Here is a 25,249-nt window from a genome sequence, read left to right as displayed (position 1 = left end):
ATTTTTCTTAAAATCATGAATGTATTTATTATACATATTCTAATATTGTCTAGACTCATAAGTAAATTGAAACTTTTGGCAGATGACAGTTTTCATTTGTTTTCAATGCCATACAATGGCTCAAATATTTTCAATGGCAAACAATGTCTCAAATATTCTTAATGCCGAACAATGTCTCAAATATTTTCAATGTCAAGCACTGACATGTGGTTTTTTGAATTTCTTTTTTCATTTATTTCTACAATATTACTATATTTTTATAATCACCTACATTCTGAAAAATTCCCTTAACAAACTTCAGATAGATTTATCAAAATCCGAATAATTGTTTAGGAGGAGTATCTTTACATACATTATTACAGAAAAATTTTATATATAAGATATATATATATATATATATATATATATATATATAAATATACGACTGAGGCATTTTTTAAATGTACACTAATTAGCAATGATTAAAGGAAAATTAAATCTCTTTAAGAGCATGAAAAACGCTAAAAGTGTTGTTTACTTATTATTAGTTTTGATTAAAGGAAAGTCTAATTTTTTTATGAGCATTAGAAAGGCCAAAGGTCTTGCATAAGATTTTTTTTTAATAAAGTTAATATAAAAATCTGAAAATAAATAGCAAAAAGCAGGACTTGCAAAACCAGATCAACTTAAAATCCACGGTTTTTAATTACAAGCTTTGAACTTCATATCAAATCATTTAAAATATAGTGAATAGTCAAATTCATTAGTAATGTGATATTTTTTACAACCATTTTTATAGTCATCTAATTATCTTTTATGAATCAGTCACGTTAAATTTCAATATCTAATATGTATAATATTTAAGAGCTATTGATATTAGGATTTATTGATTTTAGGGAGAATAAATAAACGTTAAAAATCTGTTATGATGTAAGATTATTTTTGTAAAAAGTTCTTGAAGATTTGTATCTATTCAATTTTAAAATTCTCAAAATTTTAGTATCATGATAAAGCAACTGTTAATTTATTATTACCTGTACATTATTTCTGAATGATTAAATAAATATACATATAAAAAAACGTGAAAATGCATAAACCTTTAACTTGTATTAAAAAATCCATGAGATCGAAGTTGCACGTACCAGTAGTTAATAATAAATTTATGATATTTATCTAATATTATACCTAGTAATAAATTTATGATAGTTACCTAATATTTTACCTAATATTATTAACAGATTTTTATTACAGAACAGGTAATTATATCTCCTACAACAATACATGGATACAACTTCAAATGGTTTCGGTTTGTTTATAAACCAAAGTTCCTATCTCGACAATGCAGCATTATCTATGGTCTATAGTAGTTGACCTAATGACAATTTTTTAACGTTCTCCTTCATTTCGTTCGTGCGTTTTGTAGTGAAAACAACGGTGTCGACCAGGGCGCCATCGCAACCGGGTCGAAAAAACCGCGCCAGTTTTACGCTTGTGAATGATGAACGCTTTAGTGATAATTTAGTATTGCTGTGGTAAAAGTGAGTTAATTTTAATTTTGTGAAAATATAATTAAATGTAAGAATATAATTAAAGTGTAGTGCTTGATTTAGTTGTATAGTAGTTGTGTAGTAGTGATGCAAATTATTTTGACATTGTTTTGTGGTTTGGCGCCTTTTTAAGGAGATTCATGAATTGTGTTTTTGCATTCAGGTAATGGATATTTACTATATGATCTTACTTTTTTAAGTAAAACTTCTTTAGGCGCGATTAGCGTGTAAAACTGTGAGAATGCAACGGAACTGTACGTCAATCACTTTCGATGAAATCATTTCAATACGGGTCGATTGTGATTAGTCGTCGTGTATGCTAATAGAGATCTGTCTTTGTTTGCGTACCGGCATCGACGTTGAATGCGTACCGATATCAACAAGGAAATCGGCATAGATAAATAAACATTTTAAAGTTACGTCGTAGTACAAATCTTGATTTCATGAAAAATGCCTCAACCAGAAGAATATTTTACCCTGTTCCTTGAAAATAATAAAACAATTTAAACATTTGCGCCGTGTACTAAACTTAAGTTTATTGATTAGAAATTATTTCTATATTATTCGTAGTTTTTATAAATCTTTGAAGTTATTAACGTGGAAAATAATTAAGGCAAGACAGATTTTATAGCTGCTCAAAGAATGAGATTATATCGCCAGCGAAAAAGTAAAAAAAATACAAGCAGTCAATGAATGTATATTAATTTTAATTACATGAAGTTCTTCAAACACAATTATTATATGATGAGTGAAATTGTGAAAACAATGTTTCTTTAGGCATTGTTTTACATAATCCACTGAGTGAACGAATATTATTGAATTTATTAATCAGCAATTACTTCATTTCTCTAATGAAGGTTCATTTCTAAATGCTAATTACAATGACAAACCGATCATGTCACATTTGAAGTATGACTTTAATTACATTATTGTTTTTAAATATTATAGATATTTTAATGCTATTGTAAATATATAATTATTATAATTTATCATTATGTTTCTTTATGTTAATAAATAAGGAATTAGCATGACTATTCGTGTCGTTTGTAAGTGTAAGTGGCATTTTTCCTTAAGGCAGGTGGCATGGCTAGGCTCATAAGTGAATTGAAATTTTTGGCAGATATCATTTGTTTTCAATTCCAAAGAATGCCTCAAACGTTTTCAATGCCATGTTGTTTTTTGCAATTTTTTCCATTTATTTCTACAATATTACTATATTTTTTTATTCACATACATCCTAGAAAATTCACATAACACACTTCAGAAAGATTTACCAAAATCCAAATAATCGTTTAAGAGGGGTATATTTACATCCATCATTACAGAAGAATTTTATGTATACGATATATTTATTTATCAAAATAAATACATTTCAGTTCTTGATATATTTATTTGGAAATATACATTTATTAATGAATAAACATAGTTTCATAATTAAGTATAATTTTTAATTTTTACATTTCAAGTTTCTTACTTTTCCTAAAAATCTAAATAATTATTTTTTTAATAATTCAGTTTAGGAAAATTGTGTTTGTTCAATTATAAAAATAATTTCAATTCAATAGTTTTATAAACATTATTTATCAATTTTAATTGTTAATGGAATTTTTCTTCACGAAATAGAACAGTGATGTCCAAAATTTATAAATAATTATTTAATATTTGATAAAATAATTATTTAACATATTTATATATAATGCTACTAAATTTTTTACTTTTTATCAACTTTATTTGTTATTTTTTTACATTTTCAAATGCAATTTCTTTGAAAAATTTATTCAAACTCAATTCTTTTCTTCAATGTTCTTTTTTTACTTGGAAAAAGTGTTTTAAAAATTACTTTGAATAAATAAAAACTAGATAAAATTTACTGAAAATTGCACTAGTGTTCAAAAAACTGTTTTTTCAGGAATTAATGAGTAAAATTGTAATTTTAGAAAATTCTATCGATTTTTTGTTAAGTTTCTCTTAATTTTTTGTTGGCTACTTGTTTTAATTAGCAGTAACTAAGTTTCTGGTTAGGAATTTTCATAAAAGAGTAAATTTGCATATAAAAACAAATTGCGAACAATTTTCTTAAGAACTATTTTATAAAATTGTTCTGAAATCCAAGCTGGATGATTAATAAAAGATTTAACATTGTAATTCCAAATGCTCGAGGCTCGTTTAGTTTTTGTTAATTTATTATAACTTTTTTTGCGACCATTTTTTAGCAAATTGTTTAAAATAATGGAAACTAGATAAAATTTACTAAAACTTTTATGAATGACTATTTTTATGTAACTTGCTCTGATAAAAAACTACAAGCAAGATAATTGTCAACAACGTTTCAAATTGCAGGTCAAGCTGTATGCGATTTTTCGGTTTATTAACTATAACTTTATTTTGCTAACATTTTTTCAAAATTAGTTTAAACAAATGGAAACTAGATAAAATTTACTTAAACTTTTATTTAAGACTATTTTTGTGTAACTTGCTCTGGTAAAAAACTACACGTCCAAGAATTGTCAACAAAGTTTCAAATTGCAAGTCAAACTGTATGCGAGTTTTTGGTTTATTAACAAAAACTTTATGTTTATAATGTTGTTAGTAAATTTGTTTAAACCAATGGATACTAGATAAAATTTTCTGACACTTTTATAAATGACTATTTTTATGTAACTTACTCTGGTAAGAAGCTACTAGCCAGAGAATTCTGAACAAGGTTTAAAATTGCAAGTCACAATGCGTGCGCTTTTTTAGTGTATTTACCATAACTTTTTCCTGCGAATTTTTTCAGGCAATTTGTTTAAACAAATAGAAACTACACAAAATTTACCAAAACTTTTGTGAATGACAATTTTCACGTAACCTGCACCAATAACCATCTACAAGCCCAAGAATTAACAACAACCTTTAAACTTTCAAAGAACAACACTTTATTCCTCAACTACAAATCAAATTCCCAGTGCATCTCAATCTTTTCCAACCCAGTAGCATTATATATATTTAAATATCCTTATTATATACAAAATATGTCAATTATCATTTATTCCAAATCGTAATAATAACGTGGACTAGGTGGATTCGAATCGTAAAAGTATCCTCCCATTCGTTTGACGAATCCGTCGAATCCGCCCCTGTCGATTTCATCGAAATTCTTTTTGACGAAACTGTCGAATCCGCTCCTGTCGATCTCGTCGAAATTCTTTTTGTCCATCAATTGAAGTTGATGTTGATGTTGCTGGAGGGTTGCCAATTGGTAGGGCGATAGTGGCGAACGCTTGTGGCCACCGTAGGTACTACCCCTGGGTAAAAGATAATTGAATGTAATAATAGATACTTTTTGCATATATTTACATATATATAAAAATAGTCGAATTATAGCTAAAAAAATTAGTGGTGCATGGCATCGTGCCTTAATGCAAATTGCTGGAACTTCACACACCGTAATTGAAAATTCGGGTAATGACATTAGTAAGAATTATCAGAATTATGCTTGGTTAAGTCAAAGAGCAATTCTTGCCGCAAAGAATAATAATGTACACGCACTGAATTTTACCATTCAATAAAAAATTGCTGGCGATTTGGTGACATACCAATGATTCCGACTGGTCTTCCGTTTGACTTCAAACGATTGCAATTTCCAAGCGTTCGCAATATCAAGTCTCAAGGCCAATCGCTTAGTGTTTGCGGGATAAGTTTTAAATAGATTATTTATAAAATCATTGTTTTTTACATGGGCAGTTATACGTTGCCTGTTCACGAGTTGGAAAACCATCCGCTTTGTTTTTGTTAACGTCAGACCAAAAAACAAAAAATATGGTTTACCAAAGAGCACTTCAATGAAAGGGATAATTTGCGGATTCACTTTCATTTACTTAGAGAAGTTCAACTAAAAAACACTTTATTTTTGTAATCAAAATAAAATCATTACTGTTGTATAATAAGATCAATTTTTTCTTTTCAAATATAAAATAAACAAAACATTTCTTCATCTTTCTCACGAAACCAACTGGTGGCGAAACGGAGTTCGTCGGGTTTGCTAGTTAATTAATATATGTACATAGTTTGTTTATCTTACCCCAAAGTGTCGAATCGTTTTTGGGTTCCGTAGGTGACTCCAGACAAAGAGTCGATACCTCTGGTTTCTCTCAACAGATGGCCTCCGCCTAAGGCGTCCAAATTCCGCAAAGGTACTGCACTGTGCCTTCCTGAACCTATACATATTTTGTCACAAAAAAATTAACAAATAAATATTTTAATAATAAAATTATTGTTAATAATGATAAATAACACACAAGTGGTTTTGACTATGCTTATTTTATTTTTGCGTGTACAAAATGTTATTATTGTCAGTCACAGCAAATCTTCATCAGATGAAAAATTTCTTAATGCGAATTCCTTTCAAGTTTTTTCAAATAGTTTAGTAAATAATTCCAAGTTTTATTCGACGAGTGGCGTCTTGAAAAATCCTCCTCCTGAGTAGATCTTACCAGATGTCCGCCTCCCAAAGAATCCAGGCTTCTCAATAAATTGCCTCCACCGAGGTAATCTAAAGCTCTGGCTAATTTTGAATTCTGATCTGAACTTCTTTTCATTAAATTGCCGCCTCCAAGTGAGTCTAAACTGCGGACTAAGTTGCCACCTCCAAGGGAGTCTAGACTTCTAACCAGATGGGCACCTCCGAGGGCATCTAGACTTCTGACTAAGTTGGCGCCCCAAGGAAGTCTAGACTTCTGACCAAGTTTCCACCTCCAAGAGAATCCAAATCTCTTTCCAGATGACCTCCTCCTAAAGAATCTAAACTTCTGACCAAGTTGGCGCCCCCAAGGGAATCTAGACTTCTGACCAAATTGGCGCCCCCAAGGGAATCTAGACCTCTGACCAAGTTGCCTCCACCAAGGGAATCTAGACTTCTGACCAAGTTGGCGCCCCCAAGGGAATCTAGACTTCTGACCAAGTTGGCGCCCCCGAGGGAATCTAGACTTCTGACCAAGTTGGCGCCCCCGAGGGAATCTAAACTTCTGACTAAGTTGGCGCCCCCAAAGGAATCTAGACTTCTGACCAAGTTGGCGCCCCCAAGGGAATCTAGATTTCTGACCAGGTTGCCCCCACCGAGGGAATCTAGACTTCTGATTAAATTGCCTCCTCCTAAATAATCCAAACTTTTTGCTTCCAAATTGCCATCTTCAAGTGCATCCAAACTTCTGACCAAATTTCCACCACCAAGTTCATCCAAGCTCCTCACCAAATTTCCACCTCCTAGCTCATCCAAGCTCCTAACCAAATTACCGCCTCCCAACTCATCCAAGCTCCTCACTAAATTACCGCCTCCCAATTCATCCAAGCTTCTCACCAAATTTTCACCTCCCAAGCTTCTAACCAAATTACCGCCTCCCAATTCATCCAAGCTTCTCACCAAATTGCTGCCTCCAATATGATCCAAACTTCTTTCGCCAAAATTGTGTTTCTTCTGATAGACTTTATTTAAACTTCTCAATAAATTTCCGCCTCCTAAATAGTCCAGACCTCTGGTCACTTTTTGATGGAAATCTAGAAATCCATTTGGTGTAAATATTAAAAATTAAATGACAAAAGCGTGTATTTACAAAAGCCTGGAGTGTGAGTCAGACTCCAGGTAATACTTTTTATTATTACCTGGATTACCTTTTATTATTACAGGTGGTAATTTTTATTAACTTTCTGACGGTTTTTGGCGATTTTTGTTTTCTGAAGATTTCAAGTCATTCTGAATTGTTTGACATCAAATTTGGAAAAATATGTATGTGTATCAAAAAAAAAAAACTTGTTTTCTGGATGTTTCAAGTCATTCAGAATCATTTGACACCAAAATTATAAAAAGTGCGTATGCATCAAAATGTGATTTTTAGATAATGTTTTTCGGTTTCAATAATTTTTGTAAAATTCAAAAATTGTCCAAAAAATATTACTGGTTGAAAATCTTGCTTAACAGTTTTTGCAAAAATATTTTATTTTAATAGGGTAAGTTATAGTAATCGCAAAAAAATAGAAAATGAAAATTGTTATATATCTTCACGTTTCAAAAGTTTCTGAACATTTTGGCATACCTTAGGAAAAATGGATGTACGTGTGTGTGTGTGAGTGTGTGCGCGGATACAAATTTTCGTCGTCGATTCCGAGAACATCTGTCAACCGTTTTGAATAATTCAAAAAACATTCGATTCGTATTGATAAGGAGACGTGCTGATTAGTTTTTGGCGAAGGCAGGTCTAGTCGTTTCGAAGATACAAAATTGAAACTATTGAAAAGTGTGAAAATTGAATTCGAAATGAAATGATTGATAATGTTCTGGATATAAATTGATTTATTTATGATTTGCATTTGATTTGCTCAGATATAACAAGAAAGCAAAAATAATGAAAGTTACAGTGTTTAAAATAATATATTTGAAAACGTTTAAAATTTCTCGAATATTTCGTTACGGTACAGGAAGTTCCAGTAATTTGCCTTAAGGCACGATGCCATACACCATTAGTTTCGGTTGGTTTCGAACGATTCAAAATGACACGAAACATCGAGTAAAAATAAAGCAAGTCTTTAAATTTTAGTAATATTTGGACAGAATCTTTTGTTCTTAGGAAAGTTAAATGTATATATAAAAATGAATATACATAAATAAAAATATTCATTTAAATAAATGAATGAATAAAATGAGCTGATACATAAATAAATGTGTAAATGAATTTATAAATAGTATATAAATGAATTATTGTATAAGTAAACATATAAATGATACATGAATATATATATATATATATATATATATATATATATATATATTTATATTAAACTAATGTATTAATACTTACATTATTTTTGCACAGCTTTTTCTATATACAAAGCATTTATATCTGGACCGACACACGTAAAACTTTGACAAACACTGTTATAGGGATGAAATATATATACAGCACTTTATATATTGATGACAAATTTTTAATATATATATATATATATATATATATATATATATATATATATATAAGATTTTTACAAATTAGTATGTATACGTTTTGGCTAAAATTCCAGCCTTCATTCAGTTGAAAAGTTTTAAAAGATATTAAGAAAATTGTTTATATTATTATTAAAAATAAAATATAAAAACATTACCTTATCACTATTGTTATAATTAAAATTCTAAATTTAAAAGTTGTATTATAAAAAATCAACTATATATTCAAAAGTAGTATAGAAACTCTCTAAACCTTTTCTTCCAAAACAACCTATTAAAATTATGAAAATAAATAGTTAGCATTATTTTTTCTAAAATTATATGTATGAATAATATTTACTTAATAAAATTTTTCACCAAATTCAAGTTTAAAATGTCAAAATGATTTTTTTTCATATTGTTATTATTATTTCTGAAAATAGTGAATTCAAAATTCAAATTTTAGTTAAAATGCTGCCTTTTTATCTATTTATATCAGTAGAGTTATTATTGTATCAATTTATATCAAAAGTTACATAATATTATATTTTATTTTATACTTTACTTATTTTATAAATTTTATATTTAAATATTAATATTTTATGTTTATTTACAGATGATGAACAAAACCTGGACGCATATTATATACAACAGCTGAAAATGTAAGTTTTTTAAAGCTTTTTTTTCATTTGCATGATAGAAACAGTTTGATATTTTATTTTACAAAAAATACTTCCAAATTTTAATATATCACTAATATTAATATAATTCACTTATCTTGAAAAATAAATAATATTTGTAATCAAATTAAAAAAATGATCCAAATTAAACCATATGAATCTATATCCACATTTCTGATGTCAAACAATTTTTAAAAATATTAAAAAATTAAATATCAAGCTGTACATATTTTTAAATATTGCATCGTACATTATTTTATATATATATACAGATGTACAATTTATTTATTCCTTATTTTTTTAAATATTTTATTAATATAATTTTGCAAAACTTACCATGTTGTTCGAAATTTTTGTTGGCTAATTCTTCTTTGCCGGATCTGAGTTGGTACATTAATGATTCTAAACCGTGGTTTTGCTAAAAAGTAAAAAAATGAACAAAATTATTAATGAAATATAATATTTAAATAATATATATATATATATATATAAATAATATTTTAACTTTAAACTTGTTAAATTTTAAATTACGGGTTAGAAAACCTATGTTGAAATTTGTAAAATTATGGAACGTTTTCATAATTTTATATATACATTTTTTCTTGTTATTGATTATTATCTTATCATCTTATGATCTCATCATCTCTAATACATTTCTAACTAAATTTCAGACATTTTCTGTGACATTTTAGTACATTTAAAAAAAATTACAATTCCAGACGATTTACAACATTTTCTGACATTTTACAATATTTTGAGACAATCCACGACTTTTATTCATGTTCTTATAAATTGTTTTTATAAAAATATTAAAAAAGTAAAATATGATATACTAAACAAATTGGTTCTATAATATGAAGAGTTTTAAATTATTTTTATATTTGAGTCACATATAAATTTTAAAGTAAATAAGCAGTTTAATTTTTTTTTTTATTCTTATTTAGATGTTACAAAAAATACTTATTTATTTCGAAAGGCATTAAAAAATTTATTGCAAAATATTTTATTTAGACTGATGACAAATCTGATATTTAGGTAATAGTAAAATGCTTCTTAAAAAATTGGTAATAGATTTTTTTTTAATAGATTTACAACATTTTCTGACAATTTACCACATTTTGAGACAATCCACGACTGTTATGCATGTTTTCTATATATATATATATATATATATATATATATATATATTTAAATTTAATATTCAAAACCGTCATTTTCCTTGAGATTTTATTAAAATCCACAAAAATCTCATCCGTCATCTTTTTGCATATTACTGCACTTTTATGCATTTTTGCACATATTCCATATAAATGCAAATAAATGCATGTACATGTCATAAAAAATATAAATAGATATAAAATAGATAAATGAAGTCCAGAAAATTAGGTATTATAAAATTAATATTAATTTTTAAAATTTAATTATTAATCGCCACGATAATATAAAAAAAATTCACATGGGTAAACTTTATTTGATAATTTAGTTCTAAAAAAACTGAATGCATCAAAGAAGATTATTTTGACAAAATTCCTAGAAACACATATTTTATATGACTGACAAAAAATCTGGACAAAAGTTTTGAACAAAAATATTGAAACAAAATAAACTCTCAATTGTGACAGTTTTATATATGAAGGACTTACAATACGTTTTATTAAAAATTTATATATATTATTTTAATATATATAATAATAATTTATATATATATATATATTATTTCTTAAAAATAGCATTAGAGAATATTTAGTTTTGTTCGATATAAATAAAATAGGTTTATATTTTTTGCTGCAAAAAAAAGAATCGATATCTTTTCTTTAAGGAAAAAACCCATTCGTTTGATTGATTGAATCTTTTGTACCCTTTTTTATTATTTATCAAATTAAAGAACTTCATCTAATTTTAAAAACGACATTTCTTACTAATTTTGTCTGAAAATATCTATAATATAGCATAAAAATATTTATTTCAACTGAAGCAAATTTCTAGCTCCAAAATAGCAAATAAATAATGAAAAAAGTTGATTTGTTTATTTCTGCGTCCATTCATCTGATTTTTTTTTAATCTCAGCCAAATAATGAAATTATTTAGCAGATTTCTAGCTCTAATAGAACAAAAAAATAGCCTTTTTGAAATGCAAAAATCGTTTTTTTTTACTTCTAGATTTTATTTTTCTTTTTGATTTTTTTTAATCCTAGCCTAATAATGAAATGTGACTGATTTTACAAGCTTTTTTTTAAAAAAATAATTATTCTAAAAATCTAGAAATAGTCAAAAAAAATAATCTCATAAGTTTGTAAATTAGCATTTAAAATAAATTAATTTTTCTTCATATTTAGAGATAAATTTTTCTCACAAAATTTTATTGTATTATTATCTTATCTCATTCTATTATATTATTTTAATTTTTATCATTGTACCTAACCAATTTTTTTTTAATTTCAGCCTAATAATGAAATTTGACTTATTTTATAGACATTTTTTTAAAAATAATTATTCTGGAAAATCTAGAAATAGACAAAAAAAACGTCATCTAAACTAGGTGTTTATTTTCTCGTTGCAAAAAAGCGAAAAAAATGCATTTATAATGCAAAAAATCATTTTTTTATTTTTATATCCAATTATTTAATCTAATAATTTTATAATATAATTTAGTAATATAATTTTATAATCCAATATTTTAATTTTTATCATTGTACCTAAACAATTTTTTTTAAATTTTAGCTTAATAATGAAATTTGATTTATTTTAATAGCATCTTTTTTTTTAAATATTTGTTCTCAAAAATCTAGAAATCTTCAACCAAAAAAATGTCATCAGTCCCAAACTAGTAAATAATTTTCTCGTTGCAAAAATAGCGAAAAAATACCCTTTCATAATGCAAAAAATCAATTTTTTTATTTTTATATTCATTTATCTGATTTTTCTTAATCCTTGCCAAATAATGAATGTGATTTATTTTAAAAGCATCTTTTTTAAAAATAATTATTCTAAAAGATCTAAAAATAGTCAAAAAAATATTTCAACTATTCAAAACTAGGTGTTTATTTTCTCGCTCCAGGAAAAATGGAAAAAATTCCCTTTTATAATGAAAAAAAATTGATTACTTTATTTCTATATGCATTTATCTGATTTTCTTTAATCTAAGACAAATAATGAAACTTGACTTATTTTATTAGAATCTTTTTCAAAAATAATTATTTTCAAAAATCTAGAAATTGCCAACAACAATTCGCTCAAGAAAAAACGAAAAAATAGTTTTTCATAATGCAAATAATCGATTTTTTTATTTCTATATTCATTTATCTCATTTTCTTCTATTCTAGTCAATTTTATAATGAAAAAATTCATTAATTCAATAATTTTCAAAAATCTAAAAATCATCAACAAAATATTTCAACTATCCCAATCTAGGTGTTTATTTCCTCGCTCCAGAAAAACGTAGAAAAATATCCTTTTCCATAAAGGAAAATTCCTATTCGTTTGATTCCTATATCCATTCCTTACATCCTAATCTGTTTTTCCCTTAGTCCTTAGTCCAAAATACACCTTTTCATAGAAAATATAATGAAATCGGCGATAAACGAATTTCGTCATTTGGGCAAAACTAAGTAAGGAAAATTCTACCGAGAGGAAAATGTCACGGACGAAAATTATATATATAGAAATATATGGGGAAAATATAATTAGACGCGAATTTGGTAGAAATAATATTTAACAGACAGAATAAAATTATGAACAAATTAATTTTTTTTTTTAATTTAAAAATTTGCTTTATTTGACTTAAATACATACATTGATTTTTACATAAAGAAAAAATCAATGTATGTATTTAAGCCAAATAAAGCAAATTTTCAATTTAAAAAAAAATTAATGATAATAATAATAATAGTTTTTAAATTGTTTAAAAATTAATTGATTTAGGACGTGAAATATATTTTTGACCCACGATATTACATTTGACTAAAGGGTATATTTTATTCCATTTTTTTGATATTTCGATTTTATTTGCTCCTAAAATGCTTCTAAGATGATAAAAAAATCTCTGAACGTTTCAGCTCTTAATAATAACTTTAAGATAGATTAAAAAAAATCGAAAATATCCTTATTAAGGACCAACCTAATATATATATTAGGTTGGTATATATATATATATATATATATATATATATATATATATCTGACACTAAAAATCTACTAAGGAAAGAAACTTTGAATTAAGTAAAAATATTCTTTTGTACACATTTTATAATCTCTATATAAACCTCTATAAACACATTTTTCTCTTAAAAGAGAAGTTTACGATAAAAACGTGTTTATCGACGATTTAGTTCAATAGGTAAACAAATATATACTTATATATATATATATATATATATATATATATATATGAGACTTTTTACTGAAATAATGAATTTTACTGATATATTTTCCTCAATTTCTATTCAAATTTATTGAATTTATTACAAAATCATTTATCAATTTTTCAACTCTTGTTGTCTTTTGTATAGTAAAAATATATCAATCCGTTTTATTTTAAACTTGCCTAAACACAAAATTGTTTCTCATATATTTATAAATTATCAACTAACTTTATAAAATTATCAATTAATTTTATAGGATTTCAATAATACAATTTGGTATATGAATAAAGTTTAATTCAGGCAAAACTTTAATTTATCAAAATTCGATTTTTTTTTATTGATTTTAATAATAGTTTTCAGTATTCATTTCAATAAACGTGCTTGAAATATTTTTGAAGTAAGTTTGAATTGATTCTTTTAAAAACATTATATTTATTTGTCAATCTCTTACTTTTTTATCTAACTTAATCTATGAAAAAAAAATATCATGGGAATAATAATTTTTATATTTAGTTCTTTATACCAAATAATTTTCATTATTGTTAGACTTCGCAAATGAAGCGTAAAAAATATATTTTCTTTCTTTTCAACTTTTATTTAGTATTAAATTTCTGAATAATAAAAATCAATTCCGATAGTACATTGTCTTTAAATCAGAAATTCAAGATTTTATATTTCTCCCAGAAGGATTCTCTAAGTGGTTATATAAAATTCAATTTTGTTAGAATAACAACTATTATGTTATTGTAGAATATACTCAATTTTACACTATGTCGAAAATTAGGTTTGTTTCTATAAATTTTAACACTTCCGTATATAAAAAAAGATTTTTTATTAACTACGTTTATATAAATATTTTATAAACATTTTATATTATTCTAAAATTATGAATAAATTAGTTCAATAACATGAACTGTTTCCACTTATTTTTATATTTGAGTTAATTAGAATTTTTAGCATAAATAAGCAGTATTTAGTTCTAAAATATTTTTTATATTCTAATTTTTCTTCAAAAATACTTACTTTTTAAAAGGGCACTTCAAATTTATTGCAGAATATTTTATTTAGAATGATAAGAATTCTGATATTAAGTTGTGGTTATAATAAAAATGATTTATTTCGTATAAAATTTACAATTGAATTTTCATTTATGATATTACACGAATAGTTACTTGATTTAGTTTGTAAAAAACTTAAGACTATCATTAAATAACCTTTATTTCTAAAATTACTGAAATAACTAAAATAACAGTTGCAAAAATGTTTCGATCAAGAAGGGCAGAAAATTAAATTGATCGTAATTTTCTATAATTTTCCTGGATTTGTCACTAAAATATTATAAATGCTGGTTGAATAAATCTAACAATTAGTACCAGAATATAAAACTAAGCTAAACAAGAACAATTGATATTTGTTAAAAAATTCTTAAAATACATTAGTAAAACTAATTATTCTTCAGATCATTCGTAGACTCTAATAATGTGTAATAGATTTCGAAATTAGTGAAAAATAATTTTATGAATCAATTTTATTATATACAATTTGAAATTGGATTTGTCTTATATATATATATATATATATATATAAATAAATTTTTACCCTTACCTTAGTAGCAGGCAATCCTTCAATAGTAGCAACCGAAAAAGCGACCGAAATCAAAACCGAAAGTCGTATCAACATTTTGCAAAATATACTTTAAATTGCAGACACCAAAAAACTTTAAATTTCCAAAATTTATTAAATAAATTTATCAACTTTTTTTCTCTTTTGGAACCGTTACAATGGTGTCCAGATATCGTTTGAGAGTCGAACTAAAAGCTCTCGAGCTTTTATGGAGCTTTTGGTAGGAAAGAGACAGAGAGGCGCGGTGGAGCGACCTGTAGATTTTCTGTTTTGAGAGGGAAAAAGATAGGTATAGGGCTGTGTTTTGTCCTTTTTTAACATAGAGGAGACCAGGGGGATAATGGACTTATCATTGGTATAAAATATTTTATTTGTCCTGAACAAAGTTTTTGAATTATTTAAGGAACTGCAAAAAATGTCCAGGGCATTGTACAAAACTTAAAACCCGTTTCGAAGTAGTTTTATTGTAAAATTTTACTTCGGATGACATAAAATTGTTTATGCAGATTTTAGTAAATTTTATCTAGTTTCTGCTAAGCTAATTAAAAAAATAATGTCCTGAACAGAGTTTTTAAATGATTTAATAAACTCCAGAAAAAACCGGTTTCGAAGTAGTTTTATTCTAAAATTTTACTTCGGATGACATAAAATTGTTTATGCTAATTTTTAATACATTTTATCTAGTTTCTGTTAAGCGGGGGGATAATGGATTATTTTCTTATCGTCACGTCATAGTTCATTTATATTATTATTTTTGTATCATTTTCATTATTTTATTTTGTTTCATTATGTTTTTATTGTAATGTTTTTATTATTTTATTTCATTTGATATTCTATTTATTGTTTTTTTTTTGTATTATTTCTTTTTTTTGCACTTATCAGATTTGTAAATAAAACATTAAGGTCTTGATTAATAAAAATAAATTATAACAAATATATATATTTATATTTCATTATAATATATTAATAGGGAAAAATGAAGCTCATAAAATATTTTTGAGCATTTAAAAGATTTATATTACATAATTGTTTTGATTATATTTTAAACATTTAGATCTTTCGGATTCAAAATCAATTAGATGTAACATTATCAAGAACTATAATTGAAATGTAATCCTATATCAAAATTTAATACTAATTTTGCAAGTCTTTTTAAAATCATTCCCCAAAACCTTGCTGATGCTCATAGAAACCACCCATAATTCTCTAAAACTATTTAATTATTTTTCTAATTAAATTAAAAGACTTCCTAATGGTTTTAGGGTCTTTTTAACAATTTTAGTAACCTAAAATGCCTAATGACTTATTTAATTTTAACTACGAAATGCAAATAAACAAGTTTTATACGTCAACAAAATAAATTCTATAAAATTTTTGTTTTTTTTTTTCAAGATTTCTCAGTTTACTTTGTGGAATTTATTATAATTAACTTCCCGTAGGGTAATTTATTGTAATGGGCTGAAAATCGAAATTGAAAATTTTTACATTTCTCGACGTTTTGAAGGTTTCTGAACATTTTGGCATACTTCAGAAAAAATGGATGTGTGTGTGTATGTATGTATGGATACAAATTTCCAGTCACGTTTTTGGGCGCACGGATCAACCGATTTGAATGGTTAAAAAAACATTCGATTCCTATTGATAGGGAGATGTGCTGATTAGTTTTTGGAAAAGGCAGGCTCAGCCATTTCGAAGATACGAAGCTAAATGTGTAAAAAATGGCAGTTTTTGAGAGAACTAAGCGTCCGATTTAAATGATACAAAGAACTTTCTGCTTGTCTTAACAAAATAATTGATTTTGAAAAAAAAAATGTTTCAACTTTTTTTTTTCAAAATAATTTTTTTTTGAATATCGAAAATAATTCATATTTTATTTTTAATTCTGACTAAAGTTCTAATATACTTTAAACAAATAATTTTAACTTTGCAGTTCAGTTTATAAAATTCTTATGAATATTAGACAATGTTACAATATTAATAATAATCTATTTGAAAACATTCAGTATTCCTCGAACATTTCGTTACGGTACGGGAAGTTCCAGCAATTTGCCTTAAGGCACGATGCCATACATCCCACTAGTTTAATTTTATTTCATTGAAGGGTTTAAGGATTTGTTTTAACCCGGTTATCCCCTAATTGTGGGCGTTTTGCAGATTGATACTTAGATTAGTTTGTTTGTAAAATATAATATTGAATAGATTTTTTCGATATTTTTTGGTCTAGATAAATATAAGTTTTTCCTGGATAATTTTATTTGGTCACGTGACTAACAATTTTGTAGGAAATAAAATAAAAAAATATATTTTTATATGATAAAATTGATGGGACATAAAATAGCATATTTGATATGGGAAACAATGCAGGTAAATAAGTATTATATACAATTTGCATTTTTTCAGATACTTCTAAAAAAATATCTTTATAAATAAAGTAATAAATTAAATAATTAAAATATTTAAAAAATTTATATGCAAATTGACTAATGTAAATAAAGCAATTTTTTCCTTAAATTAAACTTGGAATTCGACCTTCAATTTAATTTTCTTCTCCTTACAATCTTCTTTAGAAATACAAAAATTGAAATTTAATACTTTACCATTTTAATCATAATCATACTATTATTCATTATTTATTACAAATTATTTATTATTCCGAAATTTTACTTAGCAACTTTAATTTGTTATTCTATTTTGAGAAAATTTTTGTTTTTTCAACTTGTTGCTAGGTTTTTACATCATTTTCAAATAATTGGATTTAAATCGACACAAAGTTTGGAAAACAAATAAGATTGATAAATTGAAAGGCCGGAAAAGTTTAAGGGATTTTTCTTTATAAACCGTTTATATTTAATACACACATGTATATATATATATATATATATATATATATATATATATATATATATATATACGGATATATTATAAAAAGTTTTTCAGCCATCCAATTATTAAGTAAAAAACAAAGTTAGGTAATTTAGGAGTGACTTTAAATATTTTAGTAGAATTTCAAGTCCTATTTGGCTCATTTTTAGCAAAAAAAATATTATAAAAAAAAAGAAATGAGATTCATATAATAAAACAGATGAAATGATAAAATATGAGCTGACTAATTTTATCAAAAAATAAAAAAATAAAACTAATTGCTATTAAATACATTAAAATAATTTTAAGTAACAAGCACCACAAAATGATTGAAAAAAAATTAATAAATAGTCGATTGAGTTTATGCAAAAAAAAAATTAAGTAACTCAGAGTAAATTCATAAATTTTATGAAAATGTATATTTTTAGTTTATTTTAGATTTATAAAATGGCAAAGTGTATCTTGTTCCACCTTTTGTTTATCTGAATAAAATATATTGAGAATATGAATAAAAACCTTGAATGCATTTCACGTGGAAACTATGTAAATAAGAATGGAATATAAAATTTATAGAATTTTTTAAATCGATATATCAGAAAAGTGAAAAAAATATCAATCTCTCATATTTTTCGTTAAATTAAGTAAATCGAATTATTTATTAAAAATGAACTTGAACAAATATCAAAGCAATCTGTAATTAGTGAAAAAAATTTCAATCTCTCATATATTTTTGAAATTAAGTAAAATGAACAGTTTATTAAAAATGAACTTGAAAAAATATCAAAGCAATCTGTAATAATTAATCATAGTAATGAAATATCATTTTTAAAAATTTAACCATTTTCTTTTTGTTGAAATCATATTTTTTATCAATTTTATTAATATTCTTAAGTTTTCTATTCTGTTCATTGTTCTTTCATAAGGCTAAAAATATTTTCAATTGAAATAATATTGAGGTCTGATAATTTGATATTTAAATATCACAACTGCTCGATATCAGGTTGAGTTCTAGTATGCTTTAAGAGGGTATCATTTAAATAAAAATTTGAAAGAAAATATTTATATTATAAAAATACTTATTAATGTGGTTAAAAAAATATATACTGTAAAGGAACGTATAAATTAGTTAAACTAAATAGCAAAATAACATAAAATTTGTTAAACAAAATTATTATATAGTAAAAGTTAATTTGTTACAAAAAATACTTGCAATGTAAATGTGTGTTAAAAAATGCTACTTATATTTAAAAATAATTAAAATTAAATAAATATATAGAAGTTTATAGAAAATAAATTAAATAATAAATTAATAAAAAATAAAATATTTAATTAAATTATATTAAATTTGTTAAATGTTGACTTGAGCCTTATTTTAATAAATGAATAGATAAAAAATGAACTAGTTTTCAGTTCTATTTCTATTTTTTTCTGTCTATTATTTTATAGGCACGTGTCATAAAATTGAAAACATTTCTTATATATATATATATATATATATATATAATATTATTGTCAGAGAACAGCCCTTCGAAGGGCTTAAATTTTAAGCCTGAAGCCCATTGATCGAACACGAATTAATAATGTTGTTTCAGGTTTTTGTCAAAAATTTATTTGGCTTTTGTGAAAAGGACTGATTAATTCGTTATTAATTACAGGAATTATTATTCAGAGGGAAATTGCAGTATATATATATATATATATATATATATATATATATATGTAGTTGACTTATTTTCATATAAATTTATACGATTCGATAAGTTTTTATTAGAAAAGAAAATGAGAAAAACGTACACAGGAAATTATATACGATTATTGTTATAATCGTTATATATATATATATATATATATATATATATATATATATATATATATACAAATAAAACTTTTTATATATTTACTTGCACAAAATCCTAACAAGTGTCCTCAGGTTTTACACGTATTTTATTTATATAAAGTCCTTAACAAATATTTGAGCTTTTTTAGAAAGCTGTTAACCCTTAAATTTGTAACATATAAAACATACCCTAAACAATTATACCCACTTTATATTTTTTATTTGTTCTAAACTTTAACAATTTTATAAAAGACAGTTGGAAATATAAATATTGATCTAGAAACATTATATAGAAAATTTAATTGTAAAAAATTAAAATACTTGTATCTGAATAATGGTTTTCTAAAGTAAATGAAAAATTTACTTAAAAATAAATTTGATTTGCAGAATATAATTTTATATCAAATTTGTAATTAGGGTTTTGTGAAATTTAAAATTTAATCACAATTTTCCAGATATACTAATCGGTATAAATTAGTTTGTTTTATTTGAAAAGATTAATTTATTCAATAACATTATACATAAGAAAGAGTTTGAGTATTTTGATTTGAATATCAATCTTATAATAAAATGCGATTGCTTAATAAATAATTATTGAAACGTTCTTGATATTCCAAATTAAATAAATTATGGGGCAAAATATATAAAAACCATATTACATAGTATAAATTTTAAAAAAAATTATAGTGCTATTTATTGATTTTAAATATTCGTAAAAATATTAATTAGTAGTGTATGTTATTGTGTTTTAAGACACATCACTAGAAGGTTTGGTTTTATAAATAATTATGAACAAAAATTAAGATTTTATGAAGAACTTTGGTTATTTTTAGATAAGTCTGTTTAGTTAGTTAAAGTGTGAACTAATTATTTATTATTGATTATTAAATAAATAAAAATACACATGGTTCTAAGGAAGTTGTACTGAACTTTAACAATATCATTTTCCTTTTTTTCGATTTAGGTTTAATTTAATCATCCGATATCATCTTTCTTTAATTCCATAGAGAGAAGAAATCCGCGCTTTCTACAATCTGCATTTGTTTTCTTTTCATCTTATTTAATTTTATTGCTATTTCTAGCTTGGAAATAGATTAATGGGTCGTTGATCACGAAATAGATAATTGTGGGGCTGGTAAATTGATAGATAAACTAGTGAGGTGCATGGCATCGTGCCTTAAGGCAAATTGCTGGAACTTTCCGTACCGTAATTAAAAATCTTTGTACGAAACCCAAAAAAATTACACAAAATGTGTACACATTATTAAAATCTCTATAAAATATCTGATAATTTGATGTACATATGTCCAATAAACATTTTTGACGCCAAATGACACTTTTTCAACTTATTTTTATTGAGAGTCCATAACCGTTGGATCTGCCTTCCCAAAAATTTAATCAGTTTTTTATCTTGCCAATGCAAGTAAAATGTTTTTTGAATTATTCAAATCGGATGCCCCGTTCTCTTAAAAACCGTGTTACCGTTTTTGGCACTTTTTTGCCAAAAACATCTTCGAAACGGCTAGACCCGCCTTCGCCTAAAACTAATCAGCACGTCTCCCTATCAATACGAATCGAATGTTTTTTAAATTATTCAAATCGGTTGATCGGTGTTCCCGAAATCGTCGACGAAAATTTCTATCCGCACACACACACATATACATCCATTTTTTCTAAAGTATTCATTTTCGATTTTTATGCGATTACCATAACACTTGCCCTATGGGAAGTTTAAAATTTAAAGTCAAATCGCATTTGTATGAACAAATTAAAAGAAGATTTTATTACAAAAAGCATCTCACATTTTTTTTTTAATATTCTCTATTTTTTTAAAAAAAAATGAGTGTAGAAACTGGATTTTGAGATTGAGCATATAGTCGAGTCTATAAAGAAAATTTTGTGAAAATTTCCAGTAAATCAGTACAGTAGAAATTGAGAAATCGTGGGTATCGGATAGAAAAAGATTTTTAGTTTAATTAGTTTAGAGACTCATTATTATTTTGGGTTTCGCTAATCATACAAAGGTCGAGTATCAAGGTCAAACGGGTCAAACCAATGTCAAATTTTTGAAAATAATTTAAATAGTGGAAAATTATTTTTTATAATCGTGGGTATCGTTATTGAAATAGACATTTTTAAGAAAATTTCGAGACTCGTTACTATTTTGAGTTTTAGAACCTAAACATAGAGACAATAAGTCAGCAAAATTTTGTTTCAATGACCTTCAAAACCTAATTACACAAAGGAGGAGTATCAAGGTCAAACGGGTCAAACCAAGGTCATATTTCGGAAAATAATTTAAATTTTGAAAAATTATTTTGTATTCATATTCCTGAATAGTTAAACTTGAAAAAAAATCGATTTCTAGACTAGAATATTTCCTTAATTTTCATCATCCCTGGATGGTGTAGTGAATTTCTGGATAATTTCTCGGTAGGCTCTTGGTTTAATAGTTGTTCTGCTTCTGGTTGGTTTTCTGAAAGATCAAATGAAATAGAATTCCTAGATGAATTCCTGGTGAAAAGTGTAGAATGACAAAGATATCGCTTAACCCGATGGAAAAGACGACGATATGTCATTAAAACAAGTGCATTATTTTGTACTAAGAGATGAGGAAAGATATACGAGGTCTGTTCAAAAAGTACCCGGAATTTTCGTTTTTTCAAAAAAATATTTATTTATTCGTCTACATTAATGTGGTCCCCTTCAAAGTAGTCCCCCCCAGATATAATACACTTATGCCAGCGTTTTTTCCAATTTTCGAAGCACCCTTGATATTCACTTTTTGATATGTCCTTGAGCACTCTCAGCGATTCGGCCTTTATTTCTTCAATCGAGGAAAAACCGCCGTCCTTTCATGGGTCTCTTCAACTTGGGATAGGAAAAAGTCACACGGAGCCATATCTGGTGAATTTTTGCACTTTGCAACACTTTATTTCATTTTTTACGCAACATTTAATACAAATTCTTTGACTTTTCAATTCTTCCATTGTAAAAATCGCCGAGCTCAGAAAAAACACGTCGAACCTTAGCGACTACCACAGACAAAGTAAACAGTGAATATAGCTGAAAATTTCATCATACTTTAGGGGCATGTATACCAACACAATAAAAAAAAAATTTTGACAATCAGACACTCCAGACCCACGAAATTTAATTATTAGTAATTCCGGGTACTTTTTGAACACACCTCGTATGTATATATATAGAGAGACAAAATTGATTCCAAAATTTAAAAAATGATAGTGGTAGACAACCCTTAATTAAAAATAAGGGTTTTTGAACTCAAACTATATATATATATATATATATATGTATATAAATATATATGTATATATATATATATATATATATATATATATATATATATTAATCCTTGAAATTTTCTATGCCTGTTAAAAAAAACACTACTGGCCCCAAACTTGAGTTGCCTTTTCTTCTGGATTTCGCACAAATCTGAGTAAGACCTCTAAATTTATTACAAATAAGAACAACTGAAAGAAAAACAATATGATTAAATAATATGTCAGATATAACTTTACTCAATTTCATAATTAAAATAAAGAGAAATTGGTCAGATAAACAAAAGAGTACTTTTTGCACGATGCCATAAAATATAAAGTCATAAGAATGCAATTTTTAGACGAGAAGAAAGCAGTACAGAAAATTCACATACCATTTAAAAAATGTAGATAATAGCAGATTGGAAAAAAATTAACTATATAATTCCATATAAAATAGCGAAAAAATAGTAGTATATCAATAAATAATTTTTAAAATTCTTTATTTGACGATGCAATTTCTATTGAATTTCTTTTACAAGTCAGATGGATGCTTCAAACAACTTTTTGGACTATTATTTTATATATTTTTCACTATTCAAAATTTGTATATATATATATATATATATATATATATATATATATATAAAATTTCCATGACACAATGTTTAGATTTTTAACAAATTTTATATTCATTCAGTAGGTCTGAAAAAAATGCCTAGTATTCCCTAATTAATTGATGAGGGTTGTTTATCCCTATTTTTTTAAATTATTGGACGTTTTTTTAATTTGTTTTTATAATATTGCATTAAAAAATACTTACAACCCTAAATTAATTTTTTTTATAACCGACCCCTATTTTTTTAGTCATTTTAGTAATCGAATAAATTTTCATATCGCTTATGAACAATAAATGTTTTTCACATAATTTCAAATAATATTTTCTTAAATTTATGGAGAACTTTAAATTTACTTCTAAAATAACTTATCATCTGTTAAGGGTTGTCTACTACAACACATTTTCTGGATTTTTTAAACCATTTTTTTTTTCAATTTTAATTTTCGGTAATGAATCAAATGAACAGTCAATGAATTTCTATTAATATTTTCTTAAACTTATGAAAAAGATCAAGTTTGACTTCAAAAACTCTTAATTTTAATTAAGGGTTGTCTACGACAACATTTTTTAAATTTTGGAATAAATTTTGTTTATTTTTATTTAAAAAAATGAGAATTAAAATCTGTAGATATAATAAATACAGATCTGAGAGGAATCTGGGCAAAACTGTAAAATTTTTCTAGAGTTTTTGAAATTTCACTTCTTCAAAAATGAATTTTCGGGGTTTGCCTCGTATTTTGAAACCTAATGAATTCATAAAATATGGTAATAATATATTGAAATGTGCTAATTTAATTTAAATGAAGAGTGTACCTTTATATGTGGGGCATGCTTTGCAGTGAGTAAACCATTATTTGTGTTGTATTCTCTTTAACTATTTTTTATGGCTAAACAACGTTGGTCGGGACAGCTAGTATATATATATATATATTATGATGGTAGATCTTGTCCTGAAAGATGGAACGTACCTAGTTCCGAACGGTCGACAGTAAATAAATAATAAATAAATAAAAAAATTGTTTATTAAAAAACTTTTCTTGTTTTTTATTACTTTTGGATTCTTGTTCGAAACTCTACAATATATATATATATATAATATATATATATATTCATATATTTTTTAACTTCCCGAAGGAGAAGTTTATGTTTTCATCAAAAAATCCGATTCGCTAATTTTAATGTTTTCTCGACGTTTCAAGCCATTCGAATCGAATGAGACCAACATTTGGAAAAAGTATGTGTGTGTGTGTGGCGTGTATGTGAACAGATTTTTTCATTTTATTTGAATGATTACATTATTAATAAATAAAAAGTGCAATTCCTCAGGTCTTACTTTTTAATAAATTTCCCTATAGAACTTTTTACCCTGACAATTATAATGATTCTTTTTTTTATTATGTCTTAGGAAACCATATATTTTATAAAAACTTATATTAAAAAAATAATGTAGGAAACTCTATTTTTTCTACAAAGGAAAATAATAGTAGGTGCTCTGCACGTGTCGT

The 25,249-nt window shown here is 25.4% G+C and overlaps 1 protein-coding gene across 1 annotated transcript in view; it reads right to left on the bottom strand.

The window, feature by feature from the left end:
- Positions 1-15,209, bottom strand: part of LOC113389092 — a 23,881-nt gene extending 8,672 nt beyond the window's left edge. The window contains exon 1 of the mRNA XM_026626152.1: positions 15,128-15,209. Within this exon, the coding sequence (XP_026481937.1) occupies positions 15,128-15,202 (75 nt within the window). The 5' untranslated portion in view covers positions 15,203-15,209. The remainder of the gene's footprint in view (positions 1-15,127) is intronic.
- Positions 15,210-25,249: the final 10,040 nt, after the last annotated feature.

This window comes from Ctenocephalides felis, unplaced genomic scaffold (assembly GCF_003426905.1).
Source record: "Ctenocephalides felis isolate EL2017-DRISC unplaced genomic scaffold, ASM342690v1 CF-g0.4_SCAFFOLD_03573, whole genome shotgun sequence".
Classification (NCBI taxonomy): Eukaryota; Metazoa; Arthropoda; class Insecta; order Siphonaptera; family Pulicidae; genus Ctenocephalides; species Ctenocephalides felis.
This window is presented reverse-complemented; position numbering and strand designations above follow the sequence as displayed.